Source organism: Anomaloglossus baeobatrachus, chromosome 2, assembly GCF_048569485.1.
Source record: "Anomaloglossus baeobatrachus isolate aAnoBae1 chromosome 2, aAnoBae1.hap1, whole genome shotgun sequence".
Taxonomy (NCBI): Eukaryota; Metazoa; Chordata; class Amphibia; order Anura; family Aromobatidae; genus Anomaloglossus; species Anomaloglossus baeobatrachus.
The window spans coordinates 678458950-678484774 of record NC_134354.1 but is presented as its reverse complement, the minus strand read 5'-3'; the positions used below and the strand labels follow the sequence as shown (position 1 = coordinate 678484774).

Here is a 25825-nt window from a genome sequence, read left to right as displayed (position 1 = left end):
ACCACAAATCATTGGCAAAAAGGTGACAAGAGCATTGGCAACTAATCTGGCCGCCATCCCCTTACTAACCAACACAACTAGAAGTAGCTGAGGGGTGAACTAACATCCTGTGCACCGCGAACCCAGCCGGAGAACTAACTATCCTAAAGGTAGGAAAGATGAATAACTCTCTGCCTCAGAAAATAGACAAGAATAGCAAGCCCCCCACATTCAAAGACTGCGGTGATATAGGAAAAACACAATACACAGGTAGATGACAGGATTAGCAAAAGGTGAGGCCCCCACTGACTAAAATAGGAAAGGACAGGAAAGGGACTGATGGTAGCCAGAGAAAAACCCTGCAAAATACCAACTTCCTGATAGTACAAAAAAGGCCCTCAGATCGCTCGATCTGAACTCCGTCCTATACCAGGTGCCCTTGTCATACCAATGAACAGAAAACAAGAATTATAACAAATTCAACAAGCCATAAACATATGGACCCAAAGGAGCTATACTCCACACAGAACTGCAGGGAGTTCCTTAACAATCCACTGAGGGGGAAAATCCCTGGAAGGAAATAAACTGAAACCAACCACAACAAATGACAAACCCAGATAAGCAAAGAACCAGACAATAAATAAAGAGCAAGAACTTATCTGGAGTGGATGTGGTGTAGAGCAGGATTAAGCAGGCTAGAGATACAAAGAACAACTGACATCCGGCAACAGCCTGCAATCAGACCAGGACTTAAATAAGCAGAGAGTTAGGAAAGGAAACATCCACTGCACAACACACCTGGTCTCTGTCCAAACCCTTCCTGGCCACCAGAGGGAGCCTCCCAGCAGCCAAGACATAACTAACATTCACAACACCCTGACCCACCAGGGGATACAGCGAATCCAGAGCAGCTCAGCCTTGGCTTAGGTCAGTATGGCACCCCTGAGGCCATAGGGTACTGCACCTCAATTAAGGTGTGGTATCTATCTCAGGTAAGGGTGGGGGGGTTAATCACCGATGTTCCACATTCACACATTACATACAGCATAGGAGCCTTCACACAGGGTGGGTATGGAGGTTGGCCATCACAATCATGGGACTTCCCTGGTCACTGAAGCCGGCCACCTGGGGGGCGGGTTCCACCCGGGGGTAGAAATAGGCGCAATACACTCACATCAAAAACAGATACGTCGGGACCATAGTTCTGACAAGACATCTCTGGGAAACTTGGACTTCACTGGGCCTAACTGCTGCAAAATGTACAGAATCTGCTATTACACATTGACACTAGATTCCACAGGACACCTTCGGAGATCATGTGGACTCCACACCTTGGATTCCTGAGGGATGTTTTGATGGCACAAAGGAGACATACACAACATTTAGGCAGGTGGTTGAGTGTTTTGGCTGATTGTTGTAGATTTTATTCACCCAAAATACAGAAAACGGTCTGCTTTGGCTTTTATATGTATTTTGTCCTAGTTCTTTAGGTTATGCAGGATTCCTCATAGGTTGCTAGACTGCCGTAAAAAAAGTGGTAAAGGTGGTGGCTTTACGTAGTTTATACTGAGAAAACCTGGAGAATAAAGAAAAAAAAAATTCTGTTTGCGTACATTAAAATAAAAATCACAGAACATCACTCATATGAAATGAAAGAACAGATAAATGCTATCTGCCATGTTTATTTAAAAAGAACCGATAAAACAATGAAAGGTATACGTCATGTATGAAACGGTACATGGTCCAGGTTTTCAGGACAATTAGTAGAACTGTAAAATGTATTATACAAAAAGCTATCCCTTTCAGATGAGCGGCACAATAACCGGTGAAGGTCTGATCCGCTGCTCACGGCTATAGTGCAGGTATGAGCAGAAAGCAAACGACGCGGACGATTCCCAAAAATCCAACGCTGTCACTGTACACCCTGTACTCCTCTTCTTATACAGGCCTGCACACATAGAAGCAAAGTAATGCTTAATATGGAAAACATGTCTGTTATTTGTTTCATTAAAAGGATTGGCACAATCTGCACTTTTGGAGAGAATGAATATATATATATATATATATATATATATATATATATAAAATGCATTTTGACATGATACATTGCTCCTACATTTAATGTCACAGGGGAATGATGTCGGCTACTTGTGCTTTACAAACGTCTGGGAATTATGTTGTAAATGCAGGGTACAGACATGAGTTGCAGTACCGGGATTGTCCTTTAGATGGCGTGGTTTATATAGAAACAAAGCTCTTCTTTTGGCATTAATTCAATTAATCGGCCGATTTACATAAAAAGGGAATAATACAAAACCTCAATAAGCATCGGAAAGGGCATGATTAAGGTCTGTCTCTAGATGATTTTACAATGGCTGGGTAAATATTTTATTATCATTGCATGTTCTATTAATGCCCATATTATGAGGCTGTTTTGGGCACCATATGGCAGTGAGGTAAAATACGCAAGAGTTAAAAAAGGATTCCTGGTTTCTGGAAAATGAAAAATTAGTGTCTGTTAACATATCTTGCTCCTCTTGTATAGGTGTCAGTATAAGGCCTCAGTTCCACTTGCACATAGCTTCCGATGCAAGAGAAGAAGTGATATGCTAATGATATGCTAATGACCTTCTGCTGCGAGTGTCAGCCAACGGCCATGCAACTGTGATCCCATCTTGCGAGGAACTTTCTCCCTCTCCTCAGCGGCCAGTCTCTGCGTACATAACACTGCGGTCAGAAGACATGCGAGTGCAGTGCGATGTTTCATACGCTCCCATAGACTTGTATGGGGGTGTGTGAGCATAGACTCTGCCAAATGCAGCATGCAGTGACTCTTTTCTCATGCGGATATGGGATGCGAACTCAATCGCAGATGGACACTGCCCCATAGTTTTGCACTGGTGCGAGTGCAATCTGATGTTTTATCGGAATGCACTCGTCCAGGCAAAAACGCAAGTGGAACTAAGGCCTAAGGGTAAATATTGGCATTTTGTTAGATTGTGTGTCCAAACTTTGTTACCTTTCCCCAAGGATATATTCACACCTGGTATATTTGTTGCAGAATTTTTGACAACACTCCTATTCATCTTAAATGGTCATCAGGTTTTTGTTATGTAATCTGAGAACAGCATGATGTATGGACAGAGATCATGATTTGATCAATGTAGCTTTCAGTTACGTGATACAATCAGTTTTCTCTGCTGCAGATCTAGCAGAGCTCTGAAGGCTGAGCTGTGTATAGCCTCGCTCACACCACTGTTTAGGAACTTTTTGTCAATGTACACAGCTGCCAATCAGTGGCGGCAGTGGCATTACACAGGGCAGTGGACTAGGAGGCACAAGACAGCTGATCCTGTAGTGATAATCCCCTGCTGATAAAACACTGATTTTATTGAAGTAGCAAAACAGCCTAGTAAGTGATTCAGAGCTGGAATCGGGGTCTACGGCCCCATATCATACTGCTTTCAGATTACATAGCAAAAACTTGACGACAGATTTACTTTAATGGGGTTTGCAGAAATCTATACAGATATATCCAGATGAATGAAGCGGAAAGGTCAGCAACTAATGTGAACATACCATAAATAATCAGTGTTTAGTATAGAACTATCCAGACTTCAGATTTAGAAAAAGTTATTTGATTGGATACTTTTGGTGACAATTTGATGGCTTTTCTATGGTTGAGGGCCCTTGTGCGTGAAGGGCTTTATCAATTTAAAGAACTTTTCTTGCTCAGTGAATAGCAATATACCCGTTTACATACTGAAGCTAAAAAGCTACCCCTAGCACGCCCGGCCTATCAGACCTGCAATCAGGAGGTTTCCAGCCTCTGTGGTCTCCATTAACAGACAAGTAATAGATCTCACAAACCTAACCATTAGAACACAGCACATTAAGATGCTTCCAGAAACTTCATTGAACAATGGTTAATCACCACTCCAAAAAACCTGGAGAAGCTCGTCTATGGTCGCCCTGCATCTTCAATGGATGCAATAATAGTATCGGTGCCATTATTGTTTTAAGATAAAAGCGTCTGTATAACCTTATCATCCCAATCCTTAAGTGAACTCGTAATCCATGGCATACCTATTGCACAACGATGAAGAAATCACCTAGAACTTATTATCTGTAGCACGTCACATGGAATGTTTATCTAACACCACACAGCCATGAGTTCTGCTGAAGAGTCCCAGTCTACGAGCCAGAAACGAATACTGTTGTAAATAAAAAGGCGTTAGTGTTTCACAATGGTGGCAGCCTTCCCTGGACGATTCACTTATAGAATATAAGGGGGTCACATATAATGCAATTCCGTAGAGGGCACAGTAGGTTCAACTTTTGAGTTATGGGCAACAAGACACATAAAAAGCAACTTCACCAGAATTCTGGAGTAAATTGCTTTGAAAAGTCACATTTTGTTACAACATTGAGTTGCTCTAAAAGTTTGCGACTTAACGTTTTTTTCACACCAGTTTGTCCCAGACGTGGAGTTCCTTACTTCAGTCAGGGACTTGCATCAGATTTCTGTCGTGGTGCATAGGGCATGCATTCATGAATAAGGAGCATCCGAATCCCCCCACAACTGCTCATCAAGACTGGAGAGAAAATTGCCGGTCTTGATGAATCAGAGGCCTAAAAGTTTTAAAAAGGAGACCCAATGAGTTATCTTGTACTGATGCCACCTTGATGCGTGAATTTTAATCCACAAGTGTATATAATTCTGCAGGCTTCAGAGCTGAAATCACCCTTTCATTGGAAAATCAGTAACTACGAAGAGAATTCGGGAAGTGTAAAAGTTTGTTTGCGTGAATCAACATATGGCAATAAATGACTGACAATCACCAACTTTTCTCCCGATTGGCAGTGATTTAATATCCAGTTTACACAGAAGATACCCACTGAATATGTAATGCATCCTGCAGTGCAAACTGGTTGCATTTATCTCAGCGGTACCGGTCTGGTTTACAAAAGGTTAATGCCGAGAATGATCATTTCACCAGATGAACGAGCTCTTCATTGAGTGTTCGGCGGCCTGTTTAGGTTGTAAGATTAAAACAAAACCATCCTAGGAACACTGGTTCATGATAATCTTGTAGCGTAAATAAACCATAGGTCTTACCCTGGGGAGATACAATACCCATGAGTGGCCAGTAGGCAGCGAATGGAGCCTAACGGTTCTGGCCACTGCTGTAACATACCCAGCCGTCACTCGGGATACCGGGTCCACCCCTAATCGGGTGGCCCATCTTATGGATAGGTCATTATTGTGTTTCGGTCTGGACAACCCTTTACGTTCACAGTGAAACAAACAGGGAAATCTGTAGTGGATTTTTCCACACTGCAGAATCCGGAGTAGTACGCAGACCTCTAGTTTTCAGACCGTCCATAGTGCAAATCTGAAGCAGGTATTTACATGTATGATATAAAAATCAAGACCACGATTACATCCTAAACAGAGGGAGGGGAGATCAGGCAATGGCGCTAGCACTGAGCCCCTCTGTCTCTCTAGGACTGTGGTATTGCACATGTATTCAGATGGACCTCTTTAAAAACTACGCTAATTTTTCATGCAGATGAAAACCAAAGGGGAAAAGAATAAATAAAATGGTATACATCTACCCAATGGAAGCCAATGAATACTTGACATAAGTTATTTTTGGTATGCAGAAATATAAGATATGCTTGATTTATGAGAAACCGGTGCTGGGCCCAGCGATATGTCGCACCCTACCTGACCACGGAAATCCGATCCTGATCACCGACTTTATAATATGTATCACTTCGTAAATAAGGTGCAATATATATTTTACTTTTTACAGAAATCAAACCTTCATGATACCATTAAATTAAAAATTAGTAAGCAAAAACATATATAAAACAGCCTTCTTCTCTGTAGACGATGCCCTGCTGCTGTGCTGTGGATACAGATGTCCGGCTGCAGCGATCGGCTGACGGAGGGTTTTCAGAGCAATCAGCCGCACAATATCACTGAAGGAGTCTGGCTGTCAGCCGATTGCTTCACCCATTTGCCTGCTTTCCGTGTGCCATGTAAGTACCGTAGTTATACCGTCCTCAGTGACCGACCAGAGGCCACTATAAAACAGCAGATAATGCCATAGGGAAAGCTAAACATTAGCTTTAAACATTCTCCAGCTCAGACATGTACATCTTAGGCTGATAATCACATAGAGAAAATCCACTCACCAATCGTCCTGGAAAAGTATCGGGCGCATTCACACTGCAGTGTACAGTACATCGGCGTATGTTTAGTGTATGCAACTGATAAGCTTACACCATGTCTCAAATATGTCCAAATGCCCCTAGACAAAGGCTAGAAGTGTCCCCTTGCCCTTCAATGAGCCTCTAATTATTTTCTTTTGGTGTCTGTATACATCTTTTTTTATGCCTTTGTACAGAGTGGTATACTTTTTTTAATATTTGAACTGATGTACTATATATAATGTTTGGCTATAGAGCGGCATTATCAGAAAGTGCTCACCACATATGTCTACACCGCAGACACTGTGTGAATGCACCCTTCACACTGGACCTTGAAAGTGAATACTTGACGAGTAACTACACCATTAGAGCTTATTATATACAGTATGTCACAAAAGTGAGTACACCCCCCACATTTCGTTAAAATATTTTGTTATATCTTTTCATGTGACAACACTGAATATATGACACTTTGATACAATGTAAAGTAGTCAGTGTGCAGCTTGTATAACAGTGTATATTTGGTGTGTCCTCTAAATAACTCAGCACACAGCCATTAATATAAAAAGCTAGTATCAAAAGTAAGTACAGCCCTAAGTAAAAATGGACAAATTGTGCCCAAAATATCAATATTTTATGTGACCACCATTATTTCAAGCACTGCCTTATCTCTCTTGGGAATGGAGTTCAGGAGAGATTTACAGGAGCCGCTGGATCCTCTTCCATCCTCCATGATAGAGCTGGTTGATGTTAGAGACCTTGTGCTCCTCCTTCCATTTGGTGGTCTACAGATTGGCAAGTCCAGCTCCTTTACCCCCACTTTCTTTAGTAAAGCAGTGATCGTCTTGGAGGTCTGTTTGGGGTCATTATCACATTGGAATCCGAAGGGAGGGGATCATGCTCTGCTCAGTACATGTTGGCCTCCATGGTTCCCTTCGTGAACGCTCTCCACAGCTGGCAGCACTCATGCAGCCCCAAACCATGACACTGCCACCACCATGCTTCACTGTAGGCAAGACATACTTGTCTCTGTACTCCTCACCTGTTGCTGCCACACATGCTTGACACGATCTGAACCAAATAAGTTTATCTTGGTCTCATCAGACCACAGGACATGGTTCCAATAATCCATGTCCTTAGTCTATTTGTCTTCAATAAACTGTATTCAGGCTTTCTTGTGCATCATCTTTAAAAGAGACTTCCTTCTGGGACGACAGCCATGCAAACCAACTTGATGCAATGTGCGGCGTATGGGCTGAACACTAATAGGCTGACACCCCCTGTGACCTCTGCAGCAATGTGGTCAGTGCTCATACGTCTATTTTGAAAAGATAATCTCTGGATTTTTAGCTGAGCACGTGCACTCAACGTCTTTTATCGACCATGACAAGGCCTGTTCTGAGTAGAATCTGTCTTTAAACTGCTGTATGGTCTTGGCCACCGTGCTGCAGCTCGGTTTCAGGGTGTTCGGAATCTTCTTATAGCCTAGGCCATCTTGATATAGAGCAACAATTGTTTTTTTCAGATCCTCAGAGAATTCTTTGGCCATGAGGTGGCATGTTGAACTTTGAGTGACCAGTATTTTATAGGGTGTGAGCAAGAACACCAAATTTAACACATCTACGCCCAAATCACACCCGAGACCGTGTAACACTAATGAGTCACATGATACCAGGGAGGGAAATTGGCTGATTGGGCACAATTTGGACATTGGCTTACTCCCTTTTGTTGTCAGCTGTTTAGACATTAATGCCTGTGTGTTGAGTTATTTAGAGGGAACACCAAATTTACACTGTTATACAAGCTGTACACTGACTACTTTATATTGTATCAGTGTCAAATATTCAGTGGTGTCCCATGAAAATATATGATACAATATTTACAAAAATGGCAAGGGTGTACTCAATTTTGTAACATAGTGTGTGTGTGGGTCTGTGTATATACATATATTTGAGTGCCGTTTTGAAAGTATAAGTAGGACGCAGACCCCCATCAATTGCTCAACTCCCCCAGAGAGGTGCACAGCTCAGGAGACAAGCCCACAGATCAGGATGCAGATTCAATAGAAAGCGTAGGCTTCATAATTCATCCTGTATAGTGAATGGATACCCCTCTCTCTGTGCGTTCCTGTCTCATGACTTGTGGACCTCCTAGGAGGGAGTTTGAGCCGTCAGTGGTGGTTTCAAATATAAAAAACTAGTATTCGGGTGCACATATGATAAGAGGCAAAAAAGTAGAAAAACTGTACTTTTTTATGCTATTTACTGGTGCAAAAGACAAGTTTCCAACGTTTCGGCCCTGATCCTGGGCCTTTGTCAAGGAAATGGATCTATGTAAACACATGCAGGCAGACGTGGGGTCACTTGTACATAAATGTTCAGGACATGTAACATGCCTTTGCTACAACTATAGCCTAAAAGGTGCAGTTGATTGCTGCCCATAATGCGAGAAAGGTATTCAGATTATGGGAAAATAGCCCTAATTGGTGAGATATCAGGCAGGTTTTGAGGAACTTTGTATAGAGATAGGGGAAGATCCCTCTGTGGGTGCTATATTTTGATATGTATCAAAACGTGTCAAAAGATAGGGTCCCTTCTAGGTAGATAACATACAGTACAAATAGATAAATGTAACTTCTGTTTGGGAACTATTAGGACATCATGCCACCTTCCTTGACAAAGGCCCAGGATCAGGGTTGAAACATTGTCTTTTGCACAAATAATTAGCATAAAAAAACCCTACAGTTTATTTTACTTTTTTGCCTCTTATCATGTGTGTTCCCGGATACTAGTTTTTAATTTTTGCCTTTTTTTACTCTCTGGCACCAACCTACTACAGCCGAATCAGATTCTATCTTTTCTCTGGTGGTGGTTTGAAGACCCGGACTCCCATTGATCTGCTTGCATTTTAAAGGACACACAAATTATACACACATTAACACAGACACATACACATATATATCAATTTGGTTGCTTGTTCTTTTGTGTTTTCACCTTGATTTATTACCCAGTGATGAAGTTTTTAGTTGACTGTGTGCATTGTGATTGAGTGGCAGTTTATATGCCCCAACTGTTTGGGGATCCTATGCACATGGTCACATTGGTCCACAAGTAGAGTTGAGCGAATACCTAACTATTCGTACTCGCTATACTCATAACAAATACTGTCTAATACTCGCGTACTCATTCTGAATAGCGCGTGCAATGCAAGTCAAAGGGGAAAAAACTCGCAAAGTAATGAGTAAACGAATTCTGCACTATTTGCTACTCGCACGAATAGTACAGCATTTGGGTTGTTACATTGCGAGTTTTTCCCCACTGACTTGCATTGCACACGTTATTCGGAATGAATATGCGAGTATTAGACAGTACTCGTCATGAGTATAGCGAGTACGAATAGTTAGGTACTCGCTCAACTCTATCCACAAGTTATTTATAATGGGCAAATAATAGCCAAATATATACAGGAATATTTGGGTGCTGCCTATAATAGACAGCATATTACGACAGATGCGGCATAGTATCAAGGCTTCTATTATAAATGGAAGCCATTAGAGCTTCCCAAATATTTGCTACCTGGTAACAAGAAAAGTCCCTACAAAGTTCACCTTTCTAAAATGAGAATTCAGTGTTTTATAACAGATTCCATAATATGACTCGCCAAGGTATTCAGATGATCGCCAACCTAGTGCGGGTGACATTATACATAGAAGCGCCAGAGCAGAACCTGTAGTGTGCCGTCTGGCTGCCGCTGGGGTTTACAACCCATGTTGCTAAAAAACTTATCATTTGGGGTTCTTTTGATGGACAAAAACAAAAAAAATCAATTATTTTTTAGTTACACAAAGACAGCATATGTTTAAAAGAAAGTAAAATCCTCGCAGTGTAATGTAAAGAGACATCTTCATGAAGGCATCGCCAGGCCTGATCAATCCATTCCCATTTGGGCAGAGCCGCGATAAAGTGACTGTGCTGATTAGCGCTGTCTGAGAGAAGTAGCGCTCAGGTGCTGTTATTAAATCAATGCAAATTCCAGAATAGATTAGGGGGTAAAATAAGAGAAAATAAAACACAGTATTTAAAAATATAAAATACTTATGATGAAAGGAAGTAAAATAAGAATGAAGATGCGATGTCTGTCTTCTCCCGGCTGCGTCATTCCTCTGTGTAGTTCCCTTCAGAAGTGGTTGTAGAGTAGCTGAGCAAAAGACAGGCAGCTTGTTATATATTCAAAGACATTAAAAAAATCCACTTTCAGTCACTGGAGAATAGTGGGTCAGAAGTCACTGAGGATGCTGATGTCGGCAAACTCTTTCCTGTAACGGTAAGAGTAGAGGCCCAGCAGGAAGGACCACTTCATGGACATGAAGCTCCATACACAGGACAGGTAGAAACTCTTTGGATCAGTGAAGGCTAGAACAAAAAAAAAAAAAGGAAAATCATATGTAAATGCCTGATATTAAATGAATTAACCATTAACATGATGAAGACTTTGGACCTCTCTACTGTAATGGACGGCTCACTAACCATGTTCTAGAAGGCCTGAATGCCTTTCTTGATCAATATTACAGGTTATACTGCATTCTGCAGATGGGACATTGATCTACAGAACTAAAGCGGGCTTTACACCCTACGATATTTCTAGCAATTGCTAGCAATATCGTACGCAAAACCACCCGCCCCCGTCGTGCATGCGATATCGTGTGATCGATGCTGCAGCGAAGATTATCGCTACGGCAGCGTCACACACACTTACCTGGTCGGCGGCGTCACTGTGACTGCCGAACAATCCCTCCCTCAAGGGGAAGGTGCGTTCGGCGTCACGGCGATGTCACCGCAACGTCATAAAGTGGCCGGCCAATCAAAGAGCAGGCAAATAAGTTGTTTCTTCCCGGTGAAAGACCTGGCTAGTTTCCTGGCAGCGTTGAGAAACACGTGATGGTGTCTCCGCGGCTTTCTTATTTGCATACTTCCAAGGGGGCGTTGCTCTAGAATCACTGCGTTGAGAAACACGTGATGGTGTCTCCGCGGTGGATATGTTGATCTCCCTAAGGTCAACAATGCTTGCTTAAGTAGTCTTTTACTAGGCATTGCCCCCACTAGCCAGATTCCTACTCCACACTGACGAGGGGCAAATACCCCGAAACAGCTGTCTGTGGATGGATACCATGCTTGGTATAGGTGGTCTCCTTGAATGGAGACTGCCCTTCCCGTGATTGTTCCTTCCCGGTGAAAGACCTGGCTAGTTTCCTGGCAGCGTTGAGAAACACGTGATGGTGTCTCCGCGGTGGATATGTTGATCTCCCTAAGGTCAACAATGCTTGCTTAAGTAATCAAAGAGCAGGGGCGGAGATGAGCAAGACGAACATCCCGCCCACATCCTTCCTTCCTCATTGCGGGCGGGACGCAGGTAAGGTGAGGTTCCTCGCTCCTGCGGTGTCACACACAGCGATGTGTGCTGCCGCAGGAACGAGGAACAACATCTATAAACAACCATTAAAAATTTTTAGTTTTAGGACGACCTCTCCATGCTGAACGATTTTCACCACTTTGGAAGACGTTTAAGGTCGCTGGTAAGTGTTACACGCTGCGATACCGTTAATGACGCCGAATGTGCGTCACTAACGACGTGACCCCGACAATAAAACATTAACGATATCGTAGCGTGCAAAGCCCCCTTAATTCCGATTGCCATGTGCAGAGTCTAGGAGAAATCTTCCCTTGGTATATTAGGCTATAGGTTGAACTGGATAGACTTGTGTCTTCTTCAACCTTAAAAAGTATGAAACATTCATTGCTACTATAAAAAAAAAAATAATAATTACAGGTGCAGGTTGAGGATTAACAGTTACAAAAAAGCACATTATACTAGCAACATACCAAAAAATTGTTAAAGGGAACCTGTCACCAATTTTTCGGCATATAGGCTGCGACCACCACCAGTGGGCTCTTATATACAGCATTCGAACATGCTGTATATAAAGCCCAGGCCTCTGTGTAGAACATAAAAAACACTCTATAATACTTCCCTAACGGTCGTCGCGGTGGATTTGAGTCAGATGGGCGTCTCCGTTGTCTGATGCTGCCTCTTTCGGCCATATTCGTACTCCTTCTTCTGTAGGTGGGGTGCATGACGCGTCTACGTCATCCACACTCGCCGGCATTAAGGTTCTGCTCAGGCGCACTTTCATCTGCCCTGAGCAGGGTAGATCAAAGTATTGTAGTGCGTCTGTACAGGACCGGCGAGTGTGTATGACGCAGGACGAGTCATGCGCATAGGCTTCAGAAGGAGGACGAAGACGGCCGAAAGAGGAGACGCTGACACCGGAGAACGGAGACGCCCATATGGCCCAACTCCACTGCAGCGCGACCGTTAGGTGAGTATTAGAAAGTGTTTTTTATGTTCTACACAGCGGCCTGGGCTCATATATACAGCATGTTAGAATGCTGTATATACGAGCCCACTGGTGGTGGCCGCATATTATATGCCGAAAAAACGGTGACCGGTTCCCTTTAAACTGCAAGAGAAAGAAATTTTTAAATTAGTCTCATAAAAAATAAAACATCTTTCTAAATTGATCAAGAATGGTCTATCTTGAGGGACCTGTATCTTCTTTATATCTTCATGTAACTTTGTAGAGTCTGTATAACGCCTTCATATACTGGGTTGTCCTGTTGCTTTTTAGAATGATTTGACAACATACTATTGCTGCTGGCTGTCCTTTCGCTCTCTCACAATTAGACCAGAGTCACACTTACAAGTGACTTGCGCCACTCTCGCATCGTGTCACCCAGCACGGACTTGCACACTCCAGATAGGAGCGTCTCAACTGCATAGAGATACATGCAGCTGACTCACTTCTGTCCGGAGAGCGTGCAGGGTGACGCAATGCAAGAGTGGTGCAAGTAACTGGCAAGTGTGACTCCAGCCTTAGGGTATGTCCGGCTATGCAGCAGATGGATGGTACGTCAGCTGCATGTTAGGGCTCACTCACATAAACGTATGACTCGGATGAGTGAAATGCAAGAAAAAAAAAAATGGATTGCACTCGTATCTATGTTATTCAATAAGGCAGAGTAGATCTTCAATTTCTTTTCACAGCTATATTCAATTTGAGAATAAAAATCCCAACATGCAGCAGATGGACATGTTGGAAAACTCGCCTATTCAAATCTATAGGTGTCAGAAAAAAATCCTAGTGGCATAGTGTTTTTTACGGATAGATTACCATTCTGTGGCATCGGACACTGTAAATGAATAATAGCTGCTGAGAAAAAAGAAAAACAATTGCACATGGACAGCACACGGATGACAAGTAGGAAAAAAACGTCCTACTTTTCAGGATGAAAATCGTACTGATTGTTTATACGCTACTGTGAGCGTACCCTCATAGTGACAGCTGTTATGGGATATTATGAAGCATCATCCAAAAACTGCAGCGCAAACTAATAAGTGCTTCCGACTTGTGATCCGCATCCTGTCTGTCCATTAACACTTGTGGTTTTACTATTTGTAATGCAGGGTAGACACATCATTAGGTTCACTTTACATCTCATTTCTTTAGGAAAATACTTGTGTGTTCTGGGCTATACACCACTATATCGGAAAACCACGTTTATAAAAAAAAAAAAAAATCAGGGAACTGGCCTGTGACACCCGCTGCCCAATGCACAGCAGCATGTATCAGGCCATGGCTGCATGGTTTCAGCATGTTATGTTAGTCTCTAAAACGCTGCAGTGTTTCAGGGTGAAATACTTTGAAAGCCGGGCATTGACTGAGCCACAAAGGGGACTGGTGGGGAAGGGTAGTCCCAGCCCGCTGCCAGTGATTGACTGGTCTCATCCTTGATTGCGTGTATATGAGACCTGTCAATCATTGGAAGTGGGCGGGGAGAAGATGCCAGGGACCCGCCTTTCTGACTAGTCTCCTCGTGGCTTTTAAAGTAGGTTTTATTTCTGAAATGTTGCAGCATTTCAGAGTGAAACAACATGGCTGAAATAAGACAACCAGTGTCTGATGCCCGTAGGTCAGGCAGCATGTATCAATTGTCAGGTTCCCATTAAGGTTTAAGTTACTTTAGGTAAAAAAAAAAAGTTTAGGTTTAGCCCTTGTCTTAGGGTTCGGTTCCACTTGCCTTTTGCACTGATGAGTGCAATCCAATAAAACATCGAACTGCTTTCACTCTAGTGCAAAACTATAGGCCAGTGTCCATCTGTGATTGATTTATCATGCCATAGCGGCATGCAGAATGGATCGCAGCATGCTGTGTTTGGCAGCGAGTCTCTGGGAGTGTGTGAGACAAGGCACTGCACTCACATGTAATCCGAGTGCAGTGCGATGTACGCAGAGACAGACAGCGGAGGAGATGGGGAGAAAGTGCTGCCTCCATCTTCTCCGCACCTGTGATGCGATTGCAAGATCAGATCAAAGTCACATGACCATCGGCTGAGGCCCGCAGCAGAGGGCCATTAGCATATCGCTTCCGATGCTATAGGCTATACGCTAGTGGAACCGTACCCTTAGCCCAACAGTAGGGAACTTTTGCAGATTACTTAGCATCTCTGTCAATGAGACCCTACCCTGAATATCTGCTGATTCTGCAACTCTTTTACTAAAGCCTATGTGACACATGCTGAAGGCTAGTAATCTACAAGTGGAAGGTTCTTTTAAAGGAACAAAACAGTCACTTTTAGCTCTCCAATACTAGAGACCCTGTTGGCCCCTTAGGTCCAGTATCAGCCACATGCCCCAGTAAATTGCCTACACGTCGCAGTTTTCATGCATTTTGCAAAGATGGAGAAACAGAGCTTTGCTATCCACTGACTGATTTCATAGGGTTTTCTGCTGATTAGATAAAGGTGGGATGCGATTATCTCTGCAGCCAAACACGCACCATCAGAGCGCAGCATTAGCCACAGACGTTCTGGGGGAGGTCGGATACTTACACTGATGATTAGATATGGCTACAGCAAGAAATGTGATGAATCCTATGACAGCCAGGATAAAGAAGAAAATCCCAATACAGAGGAAGAAGCGCAGTCCCTTCAGCCATGTTCTCCAGAAGTCTTGGACATACATGATGTGTGTGATGAGAGACCATAAGGCCAAAACACCTACAGGAAAGAACACACAAGATGTCACTGTTATACGGAGAGAATGGCATTTTTCCTATATGAATTCAATTACATAGGTTAAGGCTGCGTGCACACGTTGAGTTTTTTATCGCGGTTTGTCATAAATTTATAAGTGCAGATGTGTCACAAAACTGTACACAAATCCTGATGGCGGCAAAGTCAATGAGAATTCTGAAGTTTTGAGCATATGCTTAGTAGCATATTTTTCGTATTATAAGACACGACGCACCACAAATTTAGAGGGAAAAAAAAATATGGGTGCTATCTTAGTGAATGGGGGGCAGTAGCAGTGGCAGAGCGGGGTCACAGGAGGCAGTGCTGGAGTAGGGCAATGCTGCGGGTGTCCCAGATGCTCGCTGTGGGCACTGTGAGTGCAGGAGGAGCATCCAGAAGCTGTCATAGGTGTGGGCTTCAAAGAAATGGCGCCCGGAGTAGTTGTGTGCGCAGATGGAGCTCTCAGCTCAGTGAGAAGCCAAGATCTCATCTGCGCACGTATCACCTCCGAGCGCCATTTTCTTTAAGTACGGTGCAGGGAGATCAATGGGCTAAAGGCGGTGCGTGTGCAGATGAGATCTTGAGCCGAGAGCTCCATCTACGCACGCGCCGACTCTGGGCGCCATTATTTGAAGCCCGCACTGTAGACATTTTAAGAATGGCTGCGCCTGCCTCACAGCCCGCAGCAGTGCAGACAACAGCACAGCCCGCAGCAGTGCAGATGACAGCACAGCCCGCAAACGCAGCATCTCCTGTGACCCCTCTCCACCTCCCCCAGCATACAAGACGCACCCCTCATTTTCCTCCCAAATTTTTGGAAGGAAAAGTGCATCTTATAATCCGAAAAATACGGTATTTTCTCCTTTTAGATTTGGTGTAGAAAAAAATCTGCAGCAGGTCAATTCTTTCTGCGTTTTTTCACACATTGAATTCACTTTGAAAAATGAAAATGCAGCAAACACACATACACGTTTTTCTTGCCAAGAGATGCAGAAATTTCTGCAACCGAATACTCTGTGTGCAGATAGCCTAATGGTTTTTTTTCCACATGAGATATTTGTGGCCCATTCACAGAGCATGTTATCAATGTCTGATCAGCAAGGATACTTGAACTCCTAAATAAGAACGGTGCGACCACATGAAGCCCCCAAGGCAGCCTAAAACTACCATAAAAGATATTTAGCACCAATTTACAGGACATGTCTGATTGCTGGAGTTCTCACCAATCCCTAGATGTCTCCTTTTTTATTCTGAGAACAAATGGGGCAGCGTGATCAACAATGCAGAATGCCCCTTTATCAATCGTCTACAACTTATGGCCTTATGTATCGAAACGGTCAAAAAAGAAAAATTTTATTATTACCCACAACAACCAATCAGGAATTAGAACCATTTCCCAAGCGATCTCTATGTGAAGCCCAAGTATTCCTCATCACAGAGTATTTATGTAGTGTTCACAATTGACGTTCAGTCTCTGCCAATCCCTTCACTGGCTTCCCATTGCTCAACGACCGCAGTTCAAAACACTAACCATGACCTACAAAGCCATCCACAACCTGTCTCCTCCCTACATCTGTGACCTAGTCTCCCGGTACTTACCCTCACGTAACCTTCCATCCTCACAAGATCTCCTCTTCTCCACTCTTATCTCATCTTCCCACAATCACATACAAGATTTCTCCCATGCCTCCCCCATACTCTGGAATGTTTTGCCACAACATATCAGACTTTCGCCTACCTTGACAAGCTTCAATAGGAACCTGAAGACCCACCTCTGCCGACAAGCCTACAACCTGCAGTAACCCTCAGTCTGATATTGTGCCGCACAATCAGCTCTACCCTCACCTACTGTATCCTCACCTATCCCTTGTAGACTGCGATCCCTCGTGGGCAGGGACCTCAATCCTCCTGTACCAGTCTGTGCCTTGTTTTGTTTATGATTATTGTACTTGTCTCTACTATGAGTACCCCTTTCACATGTAAAGCGCCATGGAGTAAATGGCACTATAATAATAAATAATAATAATAATGGTTTTGCCCGCTATGTGGACAAGACAATGCCCCATATAAAGCATATTGTATGGGAATGTGTGAGTATTGGGGAATTCTGGTATTGGGTTATTACCATTATAAGGTGACTGTATGGGGGGCGTAAATACAAATGGATCCAAGGGAATGCATCCTGAGTTTCCTAAACCAGGATGTAGATCCGGGCTCTTCCATGGATATAGACATCTCATATACTAGTCCAAGCCAGAAATGTATTAGTATTCCACTGGCTAGACCCAGTTTCTCAAACTTAAAAAGGAACTAAAGTCCAAAATAAACAATACTCAATGCCCGGAAAAGGGAATATACCCAAAAAGATAATGCATTAGGAATGTATAAAAATATAAGGTGACCGTGGTTGGACTCTCTGGGTATGGCTTATCTTATAAGGGATAGAAGACTGGATCAGCAATTCTTGTCCATACTGTGATGTTGGTGCCTTCAGGGAGTGTTACTGGTACCCCAGGCCCAGTGCTGAGCCATTTATTGTGCGCCACAGTTCACACAGTCTAGGATATTGGTTCTTTATACCCTTACATTTATAGTCTGGATATTCAGTTCTTGCTGGGTGTATATATAGCATTATATTTAGTATGGGTGGTTTTGTTGTACTTGGGTGGAGAGTGTTGTGTTCTACGAAATGCCTTTACGGCATATACCATAATGTCAACAACTAAGTACATATGATCCCTTTGGTGTTTTTTTGTTGCTTTTATGTATTATACTTTGTCCTTATGTTGTTTATATACACACAATTGTGCTGCCTTAACATACAGCACCAGCGAAATCATCAGCAGATGTCACCCATCCCTAAAAACTGCCTCTATGATGGCACATGTGGCCCTTCTTTTGATTATCTGACCTGGTGCAACATCATATGAACGTAACGCTGCAACAATATAGATGTGAAAGGCCAGCTAAACAAAACAGGAGCTACGGATGCCGGCTAGAGACAGGGGGCGTTCTCACGGCTCTAGTCCAGGGGCCACAGACTACCGAAGTGTCCAATTGACCAATTCCTACAAATCTATTTGCTTTACCTGAAAAAAAATACTCAAAAAATATATTTTTTTTAAATTACCAGCAATTCTTTTTCAATTCTATGATAGCTCATATTACAAATAAAAGTGAGAAACATAAAAAAGCAAACTTCAGTGTCCCGGGGCCTCTGTTCTCTGCGGGTTTTCTATAGGAAGGACTGTAGCAGGAACAGGCAGATCATCCTGCAGCATGACGAACTGTCGGGCAGGATTACCTCCTGCTATCTACTGGGTTCATGCAGTGTTTGGTTCAGTGCCCATTTAAGCTTCACACACTGCATCTTTTTTCTAAGTGCATCTTGAGTGCATCTTTTTACTGTGGTCATAGAAAATCCAGCTTTGTGGCCCAAAAAAAACACAAAACGTTTTACCGCTTTTTTGTAAATGCGTTTTTTAAAAGAGAAACAAAATTATAGGATAGGAAAATTGACATATAGGTAGACAAATAGAAAGAACATATAGAAAGGATACAAAGAAAGAACATATCGAATAGATAATAAGAAACAACATATCAGAAATAAATAAATAACAGAATAGCTCGGTAGATAGAGGGATAGCTCGCTTGGCGACCTGTTTTTTAATAATTTTTTTTGTTAAAAGAAAAAAAAATGATGTGCAGTCCCGACCATTTTTCATATCCAGCACAGGAACAGCAGCAGGCTGCAACCCTCAGCTGTCTCCTGTACCTTGGCTGGTTGTGAAAAATAGAGGGGATCCCACACCTTTTTTTTTAATTAATTGATTTAAAAAATAAATAAATAAATAAATAAAATAAAAATAATACACGGGGTCCCCTCCCATTTTTCTAAAACCAGCTAAGGTATAGCAGATAACTGGGGGCTGATATAATTAGGGTGGGAAGGGCCATGGTTATTTGGCCCTTTCCAGCCTAACAATAGCAGCCCACAACCACCCCAGAAGTGGCGCATCCATAAGATGCAACAATCTTGAAGCTGGACCCGGCTCTTCCCATTGCCCTGGTGCGGTGGCAATTGAGGTAATAACGAGTTAATACAGCCCACACCTGCCACTAAGTCCTAGACTAGTAATGACAGGCGTCTATGAGACACCCACCATAATTAACCCCATAGCGACGGCCTAACGTCTCAAGACGTCGGAAAAACAGGGTACTTATTCTGTTCCGACGTCTTGAGACGTCAGGCCGGAAAAAGCTTGTAGCGCCCCCCAGTGACGAAAAATCTCGGGGGTTTCAGCTACCGGAGGTAGCTGAGACCCCCAAGATTATGAATCGGGGTGTTTTTTTTGGACCCCGTTAATGCGATCGCCGGTATACACCGTATACCGGCGACAACATTAAAAAAAAAAAAAATGGCCGGTAAAATTGATTTATTTCTCATCTGACGTGATCAAACATGTCAGATGAGAAATAAATATAATCCTCTAGTGCCCCCAAAGCCCCCGGTACCGGAGAGTCCCCCCACCACCCCTACCCCCCCTCCGGAAAATCCAAGATGGCGCCGACGCGCGCTGAAAACTGCCGCCGCCGCCGGCTCTGCATTCATTTCCCTCCGATCTGAAATGATCAAACATTTCAGATCGGAGGGAAATGTCCTCCCCCTGACCCCTCCTCCGGTACACCGGAGATCTCTGGTCCCCGGAGCCCCCTCCGGTCTCCAGAGCCGCCTCCCCCCTCCCCCCTCCCCCCTCCGGAGCGTGGAAAATGGCGGCCGCATTCATCCTACTCTTTCTGCCGCATGTGACACGTCACATGCGGCAGAAAGTTGTCCCCAGGTCCCCCCGTCACCCCCCCCCCCCAGCCCCCGGTCATACGTTACCTGTCTGCTGGTGCTCCGGCCCCGCGATCACGCCGCCTCCTTCTCTTGAATGCTGGAGTGGCGGCGCATGCGCAGACAGCGGCTGTCAGCTGGATCCCTGCAAGCAGGGATCCTGCTGACGTCGCTGATGCACAGGCTCCACTGTGGACCGGGGGAGGGTGAGTGCAGTGATCTGCAGCCACACTCCTCACATGGAGAGGCTGCTGTTCCAGAAAATGGGGGGTACGTTCTGTGAGCGTGCCCCTCATATTCTGGAATGAGGTTACTGCAGGTCACTCTGCCCTAGGTTGGACCGGGGCAGTGTGAGTGCAGTATTCTCAGATTACTGCACCCACACTGCTCATGGAGAGCTTGCTCTTCCAGAAAATGGGGGATACGTTCCCTGAACGTGCCCCCCATATTCTAGAAGATCCAGAGACGGCGTGGGACCTCAAAAATGGATTACAGCGACCGAAATTTATTTATTTACAATAAATTGGTAAAAGAGGAATGTTTCGGGGAGTTTTTTTTCAAATAAATTTTTTTTTGTCTTTATTTTTTTCTATTTCTTGACTGGGTTAGTGATGTCGGGTATCTGTTCAGATGCCGTGACATCACTAACCCCAGGGCTTGATGCCAGGTGACATTACAGCTGGTATCAACCCCATATATTACCCCGTCTGCCACCGCACCAGGGCGCGGGATGAGCTGGAGCGAAGCGCCAGGATTGGCGCATCTAATGGATGCGCCACTTCTGGGGCGGCTGCGGCCTGCTATTTTTAGGCTGGGAAGAGTCCAATAACCATGGCTCTTCCCACCCTGAGAATACCAGACCCCAGCTGTCTGCTTCACCTTGGCTGGTGATCTAATTTGGGGGGACCCCACGTTTTTTTTTTTTTTTTTTTAAAAAACGCCTGGGGAGCCCTCCAAATTGATCACCAGCCAAGGTGAAGCTGTCAGCTGTGGTTTGCAGGCTACAGCTGTCTGCTTTACCCTAGCTGGCTATCAAAAATAGGGGGGACCCCACGTCGTTTATTTTAATTAATTTTTTGGGGGGCTAAATACAAGGCTAGGCACCCTTTAGTGCCACATGAAAGGCACTAAAGGGCGCCAGCTTAGAATATGCAGGGGGTGGGACGTTATATTTGTTTGACATCTATCCATTCATCCATTGTAGCATTTTAGGCTGTGCGCCCACAATCGGGATTTGCAGCGTTTTGGGCGCAGAGTGTTTTCCCTGCGTCCATAACGCTGCATTGTGCAGTAGAAGCACAGTGGAAGGATTTTTAGAAATCCCATGCCCAATGTGCTTGCCCAATGTACTTCTCTTCTCCGCAGCATAAACCGACCTGTGGCGCAGCTTCCCGAGCCTCAGCATGTCAATTTATGCTGCGGAGATGAGTGTTCTCTGCAGGTAGCATAGAGCTCCACAGCGGCCTGAACCCAAATCGTGGGCTTGGGCAGCTGCGTTCTCCCGTGGACAACACTCACATCTCTGCAGGAGGCTGACACTGTGTACTAGACGCCGTGTCGCTGGATCATGGCCACATAGCCTAAAAGTGAGACATTTGTTGCTACAGCAACATTTTTGTGAAGTACCTGTGGATTCAAAATGCTACTATACTCCTGAATAAAATCCAGTTTCCAAAATGGAGTCACTTGTGGGGGGTTTCGAATGTATAGGTACCCAAGGGGCCCTGCAAATGTGACATGGTGCCCGCAATTTATCTCAACTTTTCCAGAATTCAAATGGTGCTCCTTCCATTCCAAGCCCTCCCATTTATCCAAACAGAGGTTTTTGGCCACATGTGGGGTATCCCTGTGCTCATAAGACATTGGATAACAACCTGTTGGGTCCACGGTTTGTTGTTGTCTCTTGAAAAAGTGAGAAATTTGATGCTGAAGCAACATTTTTGTGAAAAAAATGAAAATTTTCAATATGGCAACCTAAGCTTATCAAAAACTGTGAAGTATTCGTGGATTCAAACTGCTCACTATACACCTAGATAAAAGCCTTGAGGTGTCTTGTTTCCAGAATGGAGTCACTTGTGGGGGACAGCCACTGTTTAGGCACCTCAGGGGCTCTCCAAATGCAACCTGGCGTCCGCTATTGATTCCAGCCAATTTTGCAGTCAAATGGCACTCCTTCCCTTCCGAGCCCTGCTGTGCACCCAAACAGTTGATTTCCACCAAATATAAGGTATCGCCAAACTCAGGAGAAATTGCACAATAAATGTTATGCTGAATATTTTCCTTTTACTCTTGTAAAAAAAAAAGCTACCTGGTTGAAATAACAATTTTGTGGTAAAATTTTATTTTTTTTTTTTCATGGCTCAACGTTATAAAATTCTGTGAAGCACCTGGGGGTTCAGGGTACTCACCAAACATCTAGATAAATTCCTTGAGGGGCCTAGTTTCCAAAATGGGGTCACTTGTGCGGGGTTTCTGCTGTTTAGGTACCTTAGGGGTCCTCCAAATGTGACATGGTGCCCGCAATCTTTTTCAGCCAAATTTCCTTTCCAAAATTTAAATATTGCCCCTTTCGTTCCAAGCCCTCCCATTTGTCCAAACAAAGGTTTCAGACCACATGTGAGGTATCACCGCGCTCATAAAAAAGTGGTTAACAAACCTTGAGGTCAAATTTTTGGAATTACCTCTTGAAAAAGTGAGAAAATTGATGCTAAAGCAACATTTTTGAGAAAATTATTAAAATTTTCAATATGACAACGTAACGTTAACAAAATCTGTGAAGTACCTGTGGATCTAAAATGCTCACTATACCCCTAGATAGAAGCCTTGAGGGGTCTAGTTTCCAAAATGGTGTCACTTGTGAGGGATTTCTTCTGTTTAGGTACCTTAGCGGACCTGTAAATGCAACATGGTGCCCGCAATCTATTTCAGCCAAATTTGCTTTCCAAAATTCAAATATTGCTCCTTCTGTTCCGAGCCCTCCCATTTGTCCAAACAGAGGTTTCTGATCACATGTGGGGTATTGGCGCGTTCATAAGAAAGTGGGGAACAAGTTTTGGGGTCCATTTTGTTGTGTTATTTCTTCTAAAAGTGAATAAATTTGGGTTAGAGCAACATTTTTAGGTAAAATTTAATTTTTGCTTTTTTTTCATTCCACATTGCTTTTGTTCATGTGAAGCACCTGAAGGGTTAATAAACTTCTTGAACGTGGTTTTGAGTACTTTGGGGGGTGCAGTTTTTAGAATGGTGTCACTTTTGGGTATTTTCTATCATCTAGGCCTCTCAAAGTCACTTCAAATGTGATGTGGTCCCTAAAAAAATGGTTTTGTAAATTTTGATGTAAAAATGAGAAATCGCTGATAAACTTTGAACCCCTCTAACTTCCTAACAAAAAAAAATTTTGTTTCCAAAATTGGTCTGATGTAAAGTAGATAAGTGGGAAATGTTATTTATTAACTATTTTGTGTCACAGAAATCTCTGGTTTAACGGTATAAAAATTCAAAAGTTGAAAATTGCAAAATTTTCAAAATTTTTGCCAATATTCAATTTTTTTCATAAATAAACGCAAAAAATATTGTCCTAAATTTGGTACTAACACGAAGTCCAATATGTGACGAAAAAACAATCTCAGAATCACCGGGATCCGTTGAAGCGTTCTAGAGTTATAACCTCATAAAGTGACACTGGTCAGAATTGCAAAATTTGGTCTGGTCATTAAGGTGAAAATTAGCTCCGTCACTAAGGGGTTAATCTGTAAGTGAAAAGAAATAAACACAAACACTGAAATAATGCTTTATTTGGAATAAAAGACAAAAAGCACTCTCTTTCACCACTTTATTAACCCCCCAAACACCGCTCCAGGTCCGACGCAATCCACATGAGGTCCCATGACGCCTCCAGCACTGCTACATATCTGAAGCTCACAGCGAGCGTCATAGAACAAGACTGCTCGCCGTGAGCTCCAAGCAGCAACTGAAGTGAGCCGTGCGATAAGCGGTGACGTCACTCAGGTGATTTATGATCACAGCTTGAGTCCTCCTGCAAATCACCTGAGTAACGTCCTGCTCATCGCGTGGATCACTTCAGTCGTGATCTGTTTTGAGATCACAGGTGGAAAACTCAAGCTGTGACATCAAATCACCAGAGTGACAGAAGTGAGCTGCGCGATCAGCAGGACGTCACTCAGGTGATTTCCTGTCACAGGTGGAGGACTCAAGCTGTAACCGGAAATCACCTGAGTGACGTCACCGCTTATCGCACGGCTCACTTCAGTTGCTGCTTGGAGCTCACAGTGGGCAGTCTTGTTCTATGACACTTGCTGTGAGCTTCAGATATGTAGCAGTGCTGGATGCATCATGGGACCTCATGTGGATTACGTCGTACCTGGAGGGGTGTTTGGGGGGGAAAATAAAGTGGTGAAAGAGGCTGCATTTTTGTCTTTTATTTCAAATAAAGGATTTTTGGGTGTTTGCGTATATTTACGGTACTTTCACTTACAGATAGTGATGGGGGTGGTGTCTCATAGATGCCTGCCATGACTAATCTAGGACTTAGTGGCAGCTATAAGCTGCCATTAACTCCTTATTACCCCGATTGCCACTGCTCCAGGGCAATCGGGAAGAGCTGGATAATGTTCCAGGACTGTTGCATTTAATGGATATGGCAATTCCGGGAGGCTGTTGGCAGATATTTTTAGGCTGGGAGGCTCCCAATAACCATGAGTATCCCCAGCCTGAGAATACCAGCCAACAGCTGTTGGGCTTTATCTGTGCTGGTATCATAATATGGGGGTATCCTACGCAATTTTTTTAAATTTAATGTCACTGTACGTTATAGTCCCGCCCACCGGCATCTATGATTGATTGCAGTCAGACACGCTGTCACTCAGAGTGGGGGCTCGTCTGACTGCAACCAAATCACAGCCACAGGTGGTCAGGGGAAGCAGTGCATATTCAATGAAGGTCATGAGCGAAGTGAAAGACCGGCCACAGGAGCAGTGTGACAGCCTCGCTGGTGATTCGGTAAGTATGAAGTGCCTGCTGCTACCCCTTTATGCCAGATTCTGGTCCCCATAGACTTTATATGGGACCGGTGTTTGGCCAGATACCAAGGACCAAATCCCCCAACGACCCCGAGTCAGCGGGGGATTGATCTGCCAGTCCTCCAAAACGTAGGTACAAAACGCAAAAAGAATTGACATGCTGCATCTTGGCTGTGTCTTCAAAAACGCAGCTAAAAAAAGCACTGTGCGGACAGCAAAATAGAAATCTCATAGACTTTGCTGGGAGATGGAAGTGCATGCATTTAGGTGCATCTTTGTGAGCTTAAAAATGCACCAAAAACGCAGTAAAAGATGCAGTGTGTGAACATAGCCTTATACAGGCCAGTAAGAGTTGCCTGATAATTGGCTGCGTTCTCACATTGCAGCTGCATTGGGTTTTTTGTGCACAATTGCAAAACTTTGCGGTAGCATGACAAAAAAAACAACACAGTCACAAATGTTTATATCGGGATAAACAGGTCACCAGGAGAAAAAGCAAAACGTTCGTTGAGAGCAATTTACAAGACCTGCTGTAATCAGGGTGTACAAATGAACAGTGCCTTGCAAAAGTATTCAGCCCCCTTGAATTTTTCAACCTTTTCCCACATTTCAGGCTTCAAAC

General features: G+C 43.7%; 1 protein-coding gene across 1 annotated transcript in view; it reads right to left on the bottom strand.

The window, feature by feature from the left end:
* Positions 1–9567: 9567 nt before the first annotated feature.
* SLC48A1 (solute carrier family 48 member 1) overlaps positions 9568–25825 on the bottom strand; it is a 47752-nt gene continuing 31494 nt past the window's right edge. Inside the window, exons 2-3 of the mRNA XM_075334513.1 lie at positions 15145–15312; positions 9568–10610 (exon numbers count right to left, since the gene is read on the bottom strand). Coding sequence (XP_075190628.1) covers positions 10474–10610; positions 15145–15312 — 305 coding nt within the window. The 3' untranslated portion in view covers positions 9568–10473. The remainder of the gene's footprint in view (positions 10611–15144; positions 15313–25825) is intronic.